Below are 12,983 nucleotides of genomic sequence, written 5' to 3'. Positions count from 1 at the left end.
CAATGTGGCTGAAAGTAGCCTTCTAAACTAGTCTTCTGTACTGTCTGGGAATGTAGTATCTAAAAGTCAAAAATCGGGGCACCTGGCTGCCTCAGTTGGTAGAGCTTGGGACTTTTGATCTCAAGATCGTGAGTTATCACAAGCCCCACATTGGATATAGAGATTACTTTCTGAATGAATGAATGAATGAATGAATGAATGAATGTCAGAAATAATATTTACATGATCTTTTTTCTTTTTTTTTATTGTAGTAAAATACATATAAGCTTTACTAACGTAACCACTTTTAGTATACGGTAATGCTAAGTGCATTCACATTACATGTAACCAATGTCCAGAACTTTTCATCTTGCAAAATGAAAACACTATACTCATTAAACAACAGCTTCCTATTTCCACTTCCTGCAGCCCTTGGCAACCATCATTCTACTTTCTGTCCATATGAATTTGGCTACTGGAATCATATAGTATTTTTTGTGTGTGACTGGCTTTTTTAAGTTTGTTTTTTTTGAGAGAGGGATCAAGTGCAGGAGAGACAGAAGGGGGCAGGGAGGGAGAGAGGAAAATCCCAAGCAGGCTCTGCACTGTCAGTGCGAGTCTGATGTGGGGCTCAAACTCACCAGCTGTGAGAACATGACCTGAGTCAAAGTCGGACACTTAACCAACTCAGCCACCCAGGCACCCCTTTTGACTGGCTTATTTCACTTAGCATAATATCTTCAAGGTTCATCCATATTGTAGCATGTAACTTCTTTTTGAAAAAAAAATTTTTTTAACATTTATTTATTTTTGAGAGACAGAAAGAGAGCATGAGCAGGTGAGGGGCAGAGAGAGACAGGGAGACACAGAATCCGAAACAGGCCCCAGGCTCTGAGCTGTCAGCACAGAGCCCGATGCAGGGCTCGAACCCACTGACTCTGAGATCATGACCTGAGTTGAAGTCAGACACTTAACCGACTGAGCCACCCAGGCGCCCACGTGTAACTTCTTTTTAAGACTGAACAATATTTCATTATATATATATGTCACATTTTGTTCATCCATCAATGGATGCTTGGATTGCCATCATCTTTTGGATAATATGAGTAAAGGCTGCTATGAACAAGGGCATACAAATATCTCCTCAAAGCCCTGTTTTCCATATTTGGACTATATGTCCAGGAGTGAAATTGCTGGATCACAAGGTAATCCCATTTTTAATTTTTTGAGGAACTGTCAATACTGTTTTCCATAGCAGGTGCACCAATTTGCATTCCCACCAGCAGTGTATGGCAGTTTCAGTTTTTCCACATCCTCACCAACACAGGATTGTGTGTGTGTGTGTGTGTGTGTGTGTGTGTGTGTGTGTTTAATGTTTGTTTATTTTTGAGGGAAAGACAAAGCATGAGCAAGGGAGGGGCAGAGAGAGAGGGAGACACAGAATCTGAAGCAGGCTCCAGGCTCTGAGCTGTCAGCTCAGAGCCCAACGCAGGGCTTGAACTCACGGACCGTGAGATCATGACCTGAGCTGAAGCTGGACACTCAACCGACTGAGCCACCCAGATACCCCAGGATTTTTGGGGGTTTTAAGTTAAACTCAATCTTGTTTTAAATTTTATTATTTGATTAGTATAACAGATTCTCTAAAACACATTTTTTTAATATTTTATTTTTTAAGTAATCTCTACACCCAACATGGGGCTTGAATTTACAACCCCAGGATTAAGAGTCACATACTCTTCAGGCAGAGCCAGCCAGGCGCCCATCTAAAACACGTTTTTGAAGTTCTGATGTCTGACTTATTATTGCCTCCTAGCTGGTACAGTGATGTTTGAGTATGGAATGCGTCTTGGCAGAGAAGTTCGAACTCTGCGGGGACTTGAGAAGCAAGGCAACTGTTACTTGGCCGCTGTTAACTGTTTACGACTTATTCGTCCAGAATACGCGTGGATCGTCCACCCAGCATCTGGTGCAGTGGTATGAAAACTTTCCATCTTGGAGTTTGGAGATCATTTGGCTTATTAGGGTTGGTCCTTTTGAAACTGGTTTGGTCCTTTAGAAAACATCACCTCATTTTGCTTCATTTCATTTAAAATTTCTGCTGGGAAATTTGTGAACTTACCTATTTTTGCAACAATTCGGTTCTGTATTACTACCCCTTTAGTTCTCAAGTTTAGAATCATTATAGGAAGAAGTATTGCAGTGTGGTTTTGGAATTAGACCTAACTTCAAGCAGATTACTTAATGTTTTGGTGTCCAGTTACCCTTTTGCATAAAATAGGGATGATGATGATGATGTCTACCTTGTAGGATTTGGGGGGTGTTAAATGAGATCATTCATGTAGATTGCTTAGAACAGTGACAGTGCCTGACCTGCAAAAAGTGCTCAGCAAATGGTCACCGCTTCTATTTCAGTCATTTTTGTTAATTAAATCTACAATTACTGTTTTAAAGAATGTGCACTTTGAGTTTTTCTTGTCATGCTGATGGGGTCATATATGCACAGCTACTTGTGCTGTGTATAGTTCCTGCATTTACTAGGCTGTTTCCTGGGGTTAGGGCTGGAGAATATAACTCTGGAACCAAGGAAAGTCAAGTCGTTTATATGGGGGTTAAATCCATGTCTTTAGACCCAATAACATGTTAGAGCTAAGTTGGCCAACTTCGCAAACAACTCCTGTGTCTGATAGTTACAGTACCTTTGTAAGAAGAGCTGTGCTAGTTGAAATAAACATAATTTATGTGGAGAGAATTTAAGCATGAGAGCTCTGGGGGCGCCTGGGTGGCGCAGTCGGTTAAGCGTCCGACTTCAGCCAGGTCACAATCTCGCAGTCCGTGAGTTCGAGCCCCACGTCAGGCTCTGGGCTGACGGCTCAGAGCCTGGAGCCTGTTTCCGATTCTGTGTCTCCCTCTCTCTCTGCCCCTCCCCGTTCATGCTCTGTCTCTCTCTGTCCCAAAAATAAAATAAACGTTAAAAAGAAAAAAATTTTAAGCATGAGAGCTCTGGATCAGTTAATGATCTCAAAATACAGCTGACCCTTGAACAACACAAGTTTGAACTGTACAAGTCCACTTATACACAGCTTTTGTTAGTAAATACAATAATGTAAATGTATTTTCTCATGATTTTTTTTATTTGCTCCAGCTCATTTCATTGTAAAAATATAGTACATAGTACAGATAACATACAAAATATATGTTAGTCGACTGTTTATGTTATTGGTAAGGCTTCTGGTCATCAGTAGGCTATTAAGTTTTGGGGCGAGTCAGAAGTTATATGCAGATTTTCAACTGTACAGGGGTTTGGCGTCCAACCCCCACATTGTACCAACTGCACCAGCTTTTCACATTTAAGCACTTGTTTTGTCTTTACAGTGTGATCGCCCTGGCGCGTCCCCTAAGAGGAATCATGATGGAGAATGCACAGCTGCTCCAAGTGAGTTGGACATCTCCCGCGGATTCTTTGCTGGACAATAATTATATTGTTATGTTACAGTATTATTTGTATTAAATGTGTGTGTTTGTATAGTAGTTGTATATTATGTACAGTACTGTAAAAATATTGTGAAGTTCCTTCTTTTAGCTTATTTTCAAGATTTTAATCTGCTAGAAGTTGGCTGGCAGCTCTTGGAAAACTTCGTATGGCTGCACGAGAAATGAAGATGCTCGAAAGAGAGTGCTTGTTTTTGTTGCTTGCTGTATTTGAATCAGCTTAGTGTCAAACTTGTTTTATCGGGCTCCTTGCCTATTACCATGGAGGCATTGTATTGCTTTTTTTTTTTTAATTTTTTTTTTTCAACGTTTTATTTTATTTTTGGGACAGAGAGAGACAGAGCATGAACGGGGGAGGGGCAGAGAGAGAGGGAGACACAGAATCAGAAACAGGCTCCAGGCTCTGAGCCGTCAGCCCAGAGCCCGACGTGGGGCTCGAACTCACGGACCGCGAGATTGTGACCTGGCTGAAGTCGGACGCTTAACCGACTGCGCCACCCAGGCGGGCATTGTATTGCTTCTTAAAAAGCCTGGGCTCCAGAGTTGGACACACCTGGTTATAATTCTGCCTTTCTCACTGTGGGCATGTTCCTTTCATACTGATGTAGATAACTGCATCTCAGGGTTGTAAGAGTTAAAGGAAATTCTGTGGAAAGTACCTTGTAAGCATCTTCTCAACTGCAGCTGTTATTTGAGTACTTTGATTTGGCTCACCTGCATGCTGGACACAGGGCTATTGCTTTATTTTTTTTTTTTTAATTTTTTTTTTTCTAACGTTTATTTATTTTTGAGACAGAGAGAGAGACAAAGCATGAACGGGGGAGGGTCAGAGAGAGGGAGACACAGAATCCGAAACAGGCTCCAGGCTCTGAGCTGTCAGCACAGAGCCCGACGTGGGGCTCGAACTCCCGGACCACGAGATCATGACCTGAGCCGAAGTCGGCCGCTTAACCAACTGAGCCACCCAGGCGCCCCCTGTTGCTTTATTTTTAAGTTCACTTTTATGGAGCCCTGTGTTTTCCCTCTAGTGCCTTTGGAGTTGACACTGAATTCATGTTTAGTGGAAATTGATAGACTGAGTTAATAGGCACTGATGAGACACACTTCCTTTGTACTTTGGGAATTGAAAACATTTTTCTTTGGCTTCTAGCCAATCGGCAGATTGAAATTCTGGAACTGGGAGACCTGGAAAAAGAGTGTTCCTTGGCCCGAATCCGCCTCACTCTGGCTCAGCATGACCCGTCAGCAGTTGCAGTTGCAGGTAGGAATGAGGCATTCTGGGAGCACTGGCAGCACGCTTTGCTTCAGGCCGGGCGGTGGACACAGTAGGCTAGACTGGCCAGAGCCTCTCACTCTTCCTCTGAGATGCTCATACCAGGGGCGGCTTTGGGGCTTTGGGTCATCCACATACACCATTGTTTGCACTAAAAAGCTCTTTTCCATTTTCACAGGAAGTTCATCAGCAGAGGAGATGGTCTCTCTCTTGGTTCAGGCTGGCCTTTTTGACACTGCCATATCCCTCTGTCAGACTTTCAAGCTTCCCTTGACGCCAGTCTTTGAGGGACTTGCTTTCAAGTATGTATGAAATTGTCTTTCCATGGTCTTCATTTTCTTTCTTTCTTTTTTTTTAACGTTTATTTATTTTTTTTTTTTAATTTTTTTTTTTCAACGTTTTTTATTTTATTTTTGGGACAGAGAGAGACAGAGCATGAACGGGGAGGGGCAGAGAGAGAGGGAGACACAGAATCGGAAACAGGCTCCAGGCTCCGAGCCATCAGCCCAGAGCCTGACGCGGGACTCGAACTCACGGACCGCGAGATCGTGACCTGGCTGAAGTCCGGACGCTTAACCGACTGCGCCACCCAGGCGCCCCTAACGTTTATTTTTGAGAGAGAATGAGTTGGGGAGGGGCAAAGAGAGAGGGGGACAGAGGATCTGAAGCAGGCTGCACACTGTCAGCACAGTACCTAAACCAGTTGTGCTTTAAAGAAATGCTTTTGTCTAGTCTACCACAGTGATTTTTATAATTTCTTTTAATTATGATTTTTTTTAATCTTGATTTATAGCTTCTCTTGAGAACTCAAAAAACCTGGCCTTCCCAGGCCTACATTCCCACAGGACAATAGATAATGTGGCGTCAACAGTGGGGTCCATTTTAGAAAAGGCATGTATTCAATCCTTTAGGCCCCTGTAAGCATTATTAAAAAGTACTTTTTATTGAAGTGACCTTGTACCTAAATATTAGTCAAGTAGTTTGTGAATTGGAAATATTTTTTAAACTTTCAGAATTTTTCCCTTAGAAGTAAATTCTCTCTTAACACTTACCAATGGCCTTGTGGGTCCTCCAGTTATGTGGTTGTAAGGGGAGGAAAGAGCCAGTATTCCCCAGTAGTGAATTCAGCAGCAGACCAGAGCTAAAGTTATCACCTTATTTCTAGTTTTGGTAACAAAATAATGTGATTGTTTTCAGCAGATTAGTTTATGGCGTGTGGAACCATTTTCTTTACAGATGCATCAAGTTGCAGTTAGGGGGCGAGGCAGCCCAAGCAGAAGCCTGGTCCTGGCTAGCAGCCAATCAGCTGTCATCAGTCATCACCACTAAGGAGTCCAGGTACAGCTCTAGTGCTCCTCTGCCCCAAAGGGCTTACCTTCCAAACACTTCCCCTAGTGCCCAATTCATGTCTACCTGAATGCACTTCAGTTTCTTTAGAATCCTTCTGTAACCCTAACCCTCAGTAAAATTCCCTTCCTTGAATCGCATTTACAATTTGTATTACACAACTTTAGAATTGGGGCATTTAACGATTTGGCAGTCCTCTGACATTAGTTTTCAACCCCTAAATTAGCATACCAATATCACTACTAAAATACAGATCTATTGCCCTCATTTTCGAAAGCAGAACTTCTGCATGATTCTAATGCTTGATCGGGTTTGGAAACAGTGATGTGAGCCTATTTCCTTGTTTTAGAAATCCGTAACAAAGAAGTTAAATGAATTGTGTAGTTGAGTAAAGATGTGATTAGTGGGAGAGATACAATCCATGTCATTTGGTTTCTAGTACTACCCCTAAGTCACATTGACCCTAATGATATTAGTTGCCATGTAGTTATATTTTCAGTTCAGTTGTGAGCTTCTAAAGATTTTTTTTCTCCTTGTAAATAGATGCTTTGAATGGCGCTGTAAATATCTGTTAAGAATCTGGAACTCATTAGTCCTTTCTGCTTTTATCAAGTGCTACAGATGAAGCATGGAGACTATTATCAACTTATCTGGAAAGGTACAAAGTTCGGAATAACTTATATCACCACTGTGTAATCAACAAGCTCTTGTCTCATGGAGTACCTCTACCTAATTGGCTAATAAACAGTTACAAGGTAAGTGGTATCTTAACTCGTATAGAGTAAGAAGCTGGTCGTTATCAGTATGAATAACTTCATGAGATGATTAAAAAGTAGAGGTGATAATTTATGGAAACATACTGACATATACTTTGGGCAACTTCTTAAAGTTAGCTAAAAACACTAAGAACAGCTGAACTTGAATTCTGTATGAAGTACTGGGTGTTTAGAATTAAAGTTCTACAGGTTAGTGATTAAGTTCATGCCTGCTTGTGTGCTCAACTGAACAATGACTATATGCATGACACAGTATTTACTGTTCATTACGCAAAAAATTCACAGGAGTGAGTGGAGTTGTTTTCAAAACTGCAGCAGGGTTTGAGTTTTATCAAAATTGGGTTTTTGGAATGCCTGCATCAGAATTATTTGGGTAGTGGGCTTCTTCAAAATACAGATTCCTGAGCCCCATTCCAGACTTAGAGAATCAGGTTATCTGGAGCCAGGATCTGGGATCTATATTTTAACAAGCTCCTAATTTGAAATAATGCATGCTTAAGTGTGAAAGCTATATCTGAAATACATAGAGTGGAATAGGGAAAGAGAGAAGGTAATGCTTAAAATCAGGAAAACTGATCTTTTTTTTTCTTTTTGGGTTTTGTTGTTGTTGTTAAATTAGAAAGTAGAAAAGCAGCTAAGATGATGAAAGTTACAAATGTGATCATATCAGAATATGGAAAGCATAATTACATAGTTAGTAGAGCCCTTCCAAACTGAGGTTGTTTTCACTTTTGTTTCACCCTGAGTTGAAAAGTTTTAATTCAGGTACTGAAAGTTGGTAATTCTTTTAACTTCTTTTGCATTTGTCATTCATATATTTCTGGGAATTAACGTGAATATATCATCTCTTCAGTACTCAGCATTTCTGAGAAGGTTTGTTGACTTTTACTACTACTGTGGACACTGAAGTAGAAAAATAATAAAATGTGTCTTAGATTACAAAACAGGGCAGGAAGACCACTTAACAGATAAAGTCTTACAAGGTACCCAGAAGTAATTGGGCTCTAAGGAATCCAACCCTTGTCCCAGGATAAGTAAACCAAGATGCTCATTTATTTATATTGAGAAGTATAAATCCCAGGGAATTAGACACTCTGCATCCTTTGGTCGCTGCCCAGGTAAGATGGAAATAGGTAGATGTTCTTAATCTCTGACTCTTTACAGAAGGTCGATGCTGCTGAGTTGCTCCGTTTGTACTTAAATTATGACCTTTTAGAAGAAGCTGTGGATTTGGTTTCAGAATATGTAGATGCTGTATTGGGGAAAGGACATCAGTACTTTGGAATTGAGGTAGGCATGCATATGTGTTTCTGTATTATCACTCTAATAAAGTCAGGATGTGAAAGTAGATTGAGCTATAGAATAGTGGATTTACCCTTTACTACATGTAGTTACACGATTAGTTATTTCGTTTTTGTTGTTTTTTAAGGTTTTATTTTTCAGGTGCCTGGGTGGCTGAGTCAGTTGAGTGTCCAACTCTTGATTTCAGTTCATTTCATGATTTGACAGTTCATGGGATCAAGCCTCCCATCAGCTCTGAGCTGCCAGCTTGGGATTCTCTCTCTCTCTCTGTCTGTCTGTCTCTCTGTCTCTCTGTCTCTCTGACCCTCACCCACTTGCATGCATTTGCACACTGTCTCAAAATAAAGAAAGAAACTTTAAGAAAAAAAAAAGGTTGTTTTTTTTTTTTTTGGTTTTTTTTTTTTTTAATTTTTTTTTTTTAACGTTTATTTATTTTTGAGACAGAGCATGAACAGGGGAGGAGCAGAGAGAGAGGGAGACACAGAATCTGAAACAGGCTCCAGGCTCTGAGCTGTCAGCACAGAGCCCGACGCGGGGCTCGAACTCACAGACCGTGAGATCATGACCTGAGCCGAAGTCGGACGCTTAACCGACAAAGCTACCCAGGCGCCCCAAAAAAGGTTTTATTTTTAAGTAATGTTTACACCCAGCATGGGGCTCAACTCACAACCCCAAGATTAAGAGTTGCATGCTTCACCAACTGAGCCAGCCAGGAGTCCTCACGACTAGTTTTCCTTATAATCAGGAACTGGCACTGTAGGATTTCCCAGTTTCCTGTTTATAAAATGGAAATACATTTCATTTTTCTCCATCAAAGGAACGTAGCTTTAGTTAGTATTTAGAGGAAAGAGGTAATTAAGAACAAAATGCTATTTTCTGTGTTCCAAAACTGTGCTGAATTTCTGCAAGTGTTTTCTCGTTTAATCCTTACAGCCACTTATGAGAGATTGTTTTACGCCCCCCCCCCTTTTTTTTAAACCCACAAAGAAACAGAGGTTCAAAGGTTAAGTAAGTTGCCAAAGCTCACACAGATGGTAAATGGAAGAGCCAGGTCTAAAATCTGGGTCTACAAAGCCAAGCTCTTAAACTCTCAGAAAAGTATTCAGAACTTTGAAAGGTGAGCTTTCCTTTTCCAAACTTTTCTTTCCAGTTAATTTGAATCTATATTTCAGACTGCAAATAGAAGCATTCATTGACAATTTAGAGTTTTATTGAGTATATTTTTCCTTGATAGGCCTTAGGGTTACTTTAAGATAAGAGGTGACATGAATTTAAAAATACATTTGGGGGCACCTGGGTAGCTCAGTTGGCGAAGCATCCAACGTTGGCTTAAGTCATGATCTCATGGTTTGTGGGTTGGAGCCCTGCGTCGGGCTCCATGCCGACAGCTCAGAGCCTGGAGCCTACTTCAGAATCTGTCTTTCCCTCTCTCTCTCCCTCCCTTCCTCCCTCTCTCTCTCTCTCTCTCTCAAAATAAAAAATAAAAAAAATAAAACAGTAAAAAAATTTTTAAATACATTTGATTTCACTAAGAAAAGGACAAGTTTCCCAGTTGAAAAGAGAAGCGAGGGGGTGGGGGTGGTACAAATGTGTGTCTGTGTACGTGTACATACATACACACACAATTTCTTACTGTGAAAAAAAATTACTAGTTTATGTTGTCCAAACCTATGAAACTACCCAGAAGAAATGGTCCACTTTTGAGATTTTCTTCAAATAGAAGATATTTTTCTTTCCAGTTTCCATTGTCTGCAACAGCTCCGATGGTGTGGCTGCCATACTCTTCTATTGACCAGCTTCTCCAGGCTCTGGGAGAGAACAGTGCCAACAGTCACAACATTGCTGTAAGTCAGTCCTTTCATGAGGCAGGGCAGGTGTCTTTTATAAGCCCTTGCACTAGCACTCCCACCTGAAGCTGGCTCTTCAGCTCTCAAGGATTAAGGGGAGAACAGAAAACATTTGTTGCCCTTAACATGCTGCTCCAATCTCTTTATAAAATGATTAGTTAAATCACATGTAGCCTCTCCGGTTCTGAGAAGATAGCCATTAATGCATTTATTAAAATACTGGTGTGATTTGCATGTTTAGAAAATTCATTAGAACAGGAGTGGGATAGTGTGTGTGAACAGTGGAATCCAATTTTATCAGTAGAATCACAGAACAGACTCCGGTACTGAATGTTGAGTAAGTGAAGCAGAGTGGCGGACATCTTCGGGGGGAAGCTAGTTGGTGAAGTCAAAGTGATGACTAACTTCAGTCTTTTTTTAGTCCTTGACCTATTCTGTAACGATTCCCTTCTTTTCTCCTCCAGCTGTCCCAGAAAATACTTGACAAATTGGAGGACTACCAGCAAAAAGTTGATAAAGCAACACGAGATTTATTATATCGTCGGAACTTGTGATCTGGATGATTGCTTAGCTTTTGTAACCGCTTGGTGCCTCTTAGGGCTTAAGACTTTACCCTACAGGAACCCTGGATTCCAGGACAATTTTTATACCTGCAAATGGTGTGTGCAACATCGAGTCTGCATCCTGCACAAGAGAAGAGGGCAGATGAGTCACAGAACCTGTGCTTGCTGGCGGTGCTAACACACAATTTCTGGTTCTCAACCTTGGTCTCAAACAGCTGCTTTTGTATATGATTCACGAGCTTTTTTAGAGTTTCTATTTTTTTAAACAACCGAAGACATTCTTTATCTGCAAATTGAAACCCACCCTCACTTGCCACAGTAGCTGATGGTGGTGGGTGGTTGTGGCCAACCACTGGACACAGCCACTACAGACCCTTTCATTCTTCCTGCCACTGTCTGTATTTCAGTGGAATTATTTTGGTCCAGAACTGACATGTATTTTCTGTATTGCAAACAGAGGCTAATGATTTTGCATACTCTTTTCATTATTTATTGTGGAGTTTTTGTATGATCTTCAATAAACTATTAAATAACTTGCCTAAATTAAACCTAAAATGATGATCAGCTGTGAAAGAAGCTGGTTTTGAATCTGGTTCTGAGGCTAAAGTTGAGTAAACTCTTAGCTAAGAAAAAAATAGGGGATTTTACCTACAAAAGTAACTAATTTTCAAGGTAAATTCTGTTAACTTCTATGATTTATGATAATCAAGCCGGACTTGATCATACAACTTGTCTAATAATGTATTGGACCAAAATATAAACTTTCCTGGTCGGATTCAGAGTATTCATGTCCACAGATTTGGGGGGATCATGAAAAGTAAAATCTTGGATTTTATTCTGTATATTAAAATGTATCTTTTAAGGAAATGATCTGTATATTACTTGCTTGTATGCCCTTTGACCTCTCTTGAGTTTTTCATAAGCCTTTAATTTTTATACTATCAATACCATAATTACATTATATATTTTAAATAACAATGTGAGCTTCACTGTGGTACTGTTATTGGTAGATAATGAGATGTATGGCTCTTTTTTCATTTTAGCTCTGCCAAGATTAATGTGAAGTGTTTGATGTAATTGGGACTGGGAGAGCCCTTGCCCTGCCAGAGCTTCATAAACCCGTGTGGCTCCCAAGTATAGCAAGAAATACACATATATAACCAAATATACACATATAAAACCAAAAGAAAGGTTTCACAGAATATGTATTTGTCGCTGTGTAACCTGACGCTTTCATGAATGACTAATGGATCATAAGCCACAGTCTGAAAAAATGAAATCCTCTTGCAGCCATTTTGGAGAACAGGAAGTAACTTGAGACTGGCCCTGTTCCAGAAATTTAGCCACCTGTGTTGCTCATCAGAGCAGTAGCTTCCATGGTGGCAGTTCACAAGACCCTGACCAGTTTTTCCTGTTGTCAGTATTTTGGTTCAAGACCCCACCCATGCTGGAGAAAACCCAGCTCTTCTGTCCTTTTCCTTCCTTTCTTTCTTTTTTTTTTAATGTTTATTTATTTATTTTGGGGAGAGAGCACGGCTGGGGGGTTGGGGCAGAAAGAGAGGGAGAAATGGAGAATCCCAAGTAGGTTCCACACTGTCAGCACAGAGCCCAACACAGGGCTCAAACTCACAAACTGAGAGCATGACCTGAGCCAAAATCAAGAGTTGGATGCTTAACCGACTGAGCCACCCAGGCACCCCTCTTCTATTTTCTCCCACCTTCTTCACTTTGGTTTCCAACCAGAACAGACGATGGAAATTCTTTCACTTCACTTTTCTCTCCACTTTAGTTCTGCATTTTTGTTTTCCTGGATAATAATAGTCCATTATTATTATTCCTTGCATCGTTATTCCTTGTTTTTCCCACGCCAAAAATTTCTGATTACAAAATGTTACTAAAAGAGTTCCTCCTGGGGAGCCTGAGTGGCTCAGTCATTAAGCATCCAGCTCTTGGTTTTGGCTCAGGTCATGATCTCACTCATGGTTTGTGAGTTTGAGCCCCACGTTGGGCTCCACACTGTCAGTGCTTGAAATTTTCTCTCTCCACTGCTCACTCACTCTCTCTCAAAACTTAAAAAACAAAAGCTCCCTCTTAACGGGCACATAGCTAGCTCAGTCAGGGGAGACACAACTCTTGATATCAGGGGATATCAGGGTTGTGAGTTTGAGCCTCACGTTGGGTGTAGAGATTACACTAAAATGAAATCCTGAGAAAAAAAAAGCTGCCTCCTATGCTCACTTCTGCAGCACATATACTGAAAATTGGAATACAGGATACAGGGGCACCTGGATGGCTCAGTCAGTTAAACGTCCAACTTCAGGTCATGATCTCATGGTTCATGGGTGTCAACACAGAGCCCGCTTCAGATCCTCTGTCCTCCCCTCTCTCTCTGCCTCTTCCCTGC

At 40.9% G+C, this 12,983-nt stretch overlaps 1 protein-coding gene across 1 annotated transcript in view; it reads left to right on the top strand.

The window, feature by feature from the left end:
- The window catches only part of NUP160 (nucleoporin 160), a 52,333-nt gene extending 40,887 nt beyond the window's left edge, over positions 1-11,446 (top strand). Inside the window, exons 28-36 of the mRNA XM_043582512.1 lie at positions 1,796-1,956; positions 3,355-3,415; positions 4,622-4,732; positions 4,923-5,046; positions 5,981-6,082; positions 6,705-6,846; positions 8,032-8,157; positions 9,909-10,013; positions 10,481-11,446. Coding sequence (XP_043438447.1) covers positions 1,796-1,956; positions 3,355-3,415; positions 4,622-4,732; positions 4,923-5,046; positions 5,981-6,082; positions 6,705-6,846; positions 8,032-8,157; positions 9,909-10,013; positions 10,481-10,570 — 1,022 coding nt within the window. The 3' untranslated portion in view covers positions 10,571-11,446. The remainder of the gene's footprint in view (positions 1-1,795; positions 1,957-3,354; positions 3,416-4,621; positions 4,733-4,922; positions 5,047-5,980; positions 6,083-6,704; positions 6,847-8,031; positions 8,158-9,908; positions 10,014-10,480) is intronic.
- The last annotated feature ends 1,537 nt before the right edge of the window (positions 11,447-12,983 follow it).

This window comes from Prionailurus bengalensis, chromosome D1, assembly GCF_016509475.1.
Source record: "Prionailurus bengalensis isolate Pbe53 chromosome D1, Fcat_Pben_1.1_paternal_pri, whole genome shotgun sequence".
Lineage (NCBI taxonomy): Eukaryota > Metazoa > Chordata > Mammalia > Carnivora > Felidae > Prionailurus > Prionailurus bengalensis.
The sequence above is the reverse complement of the archived record's forward strand: the minus strand, read 5'-3'. Positions and strand labels throughout refer to the sequence as shown.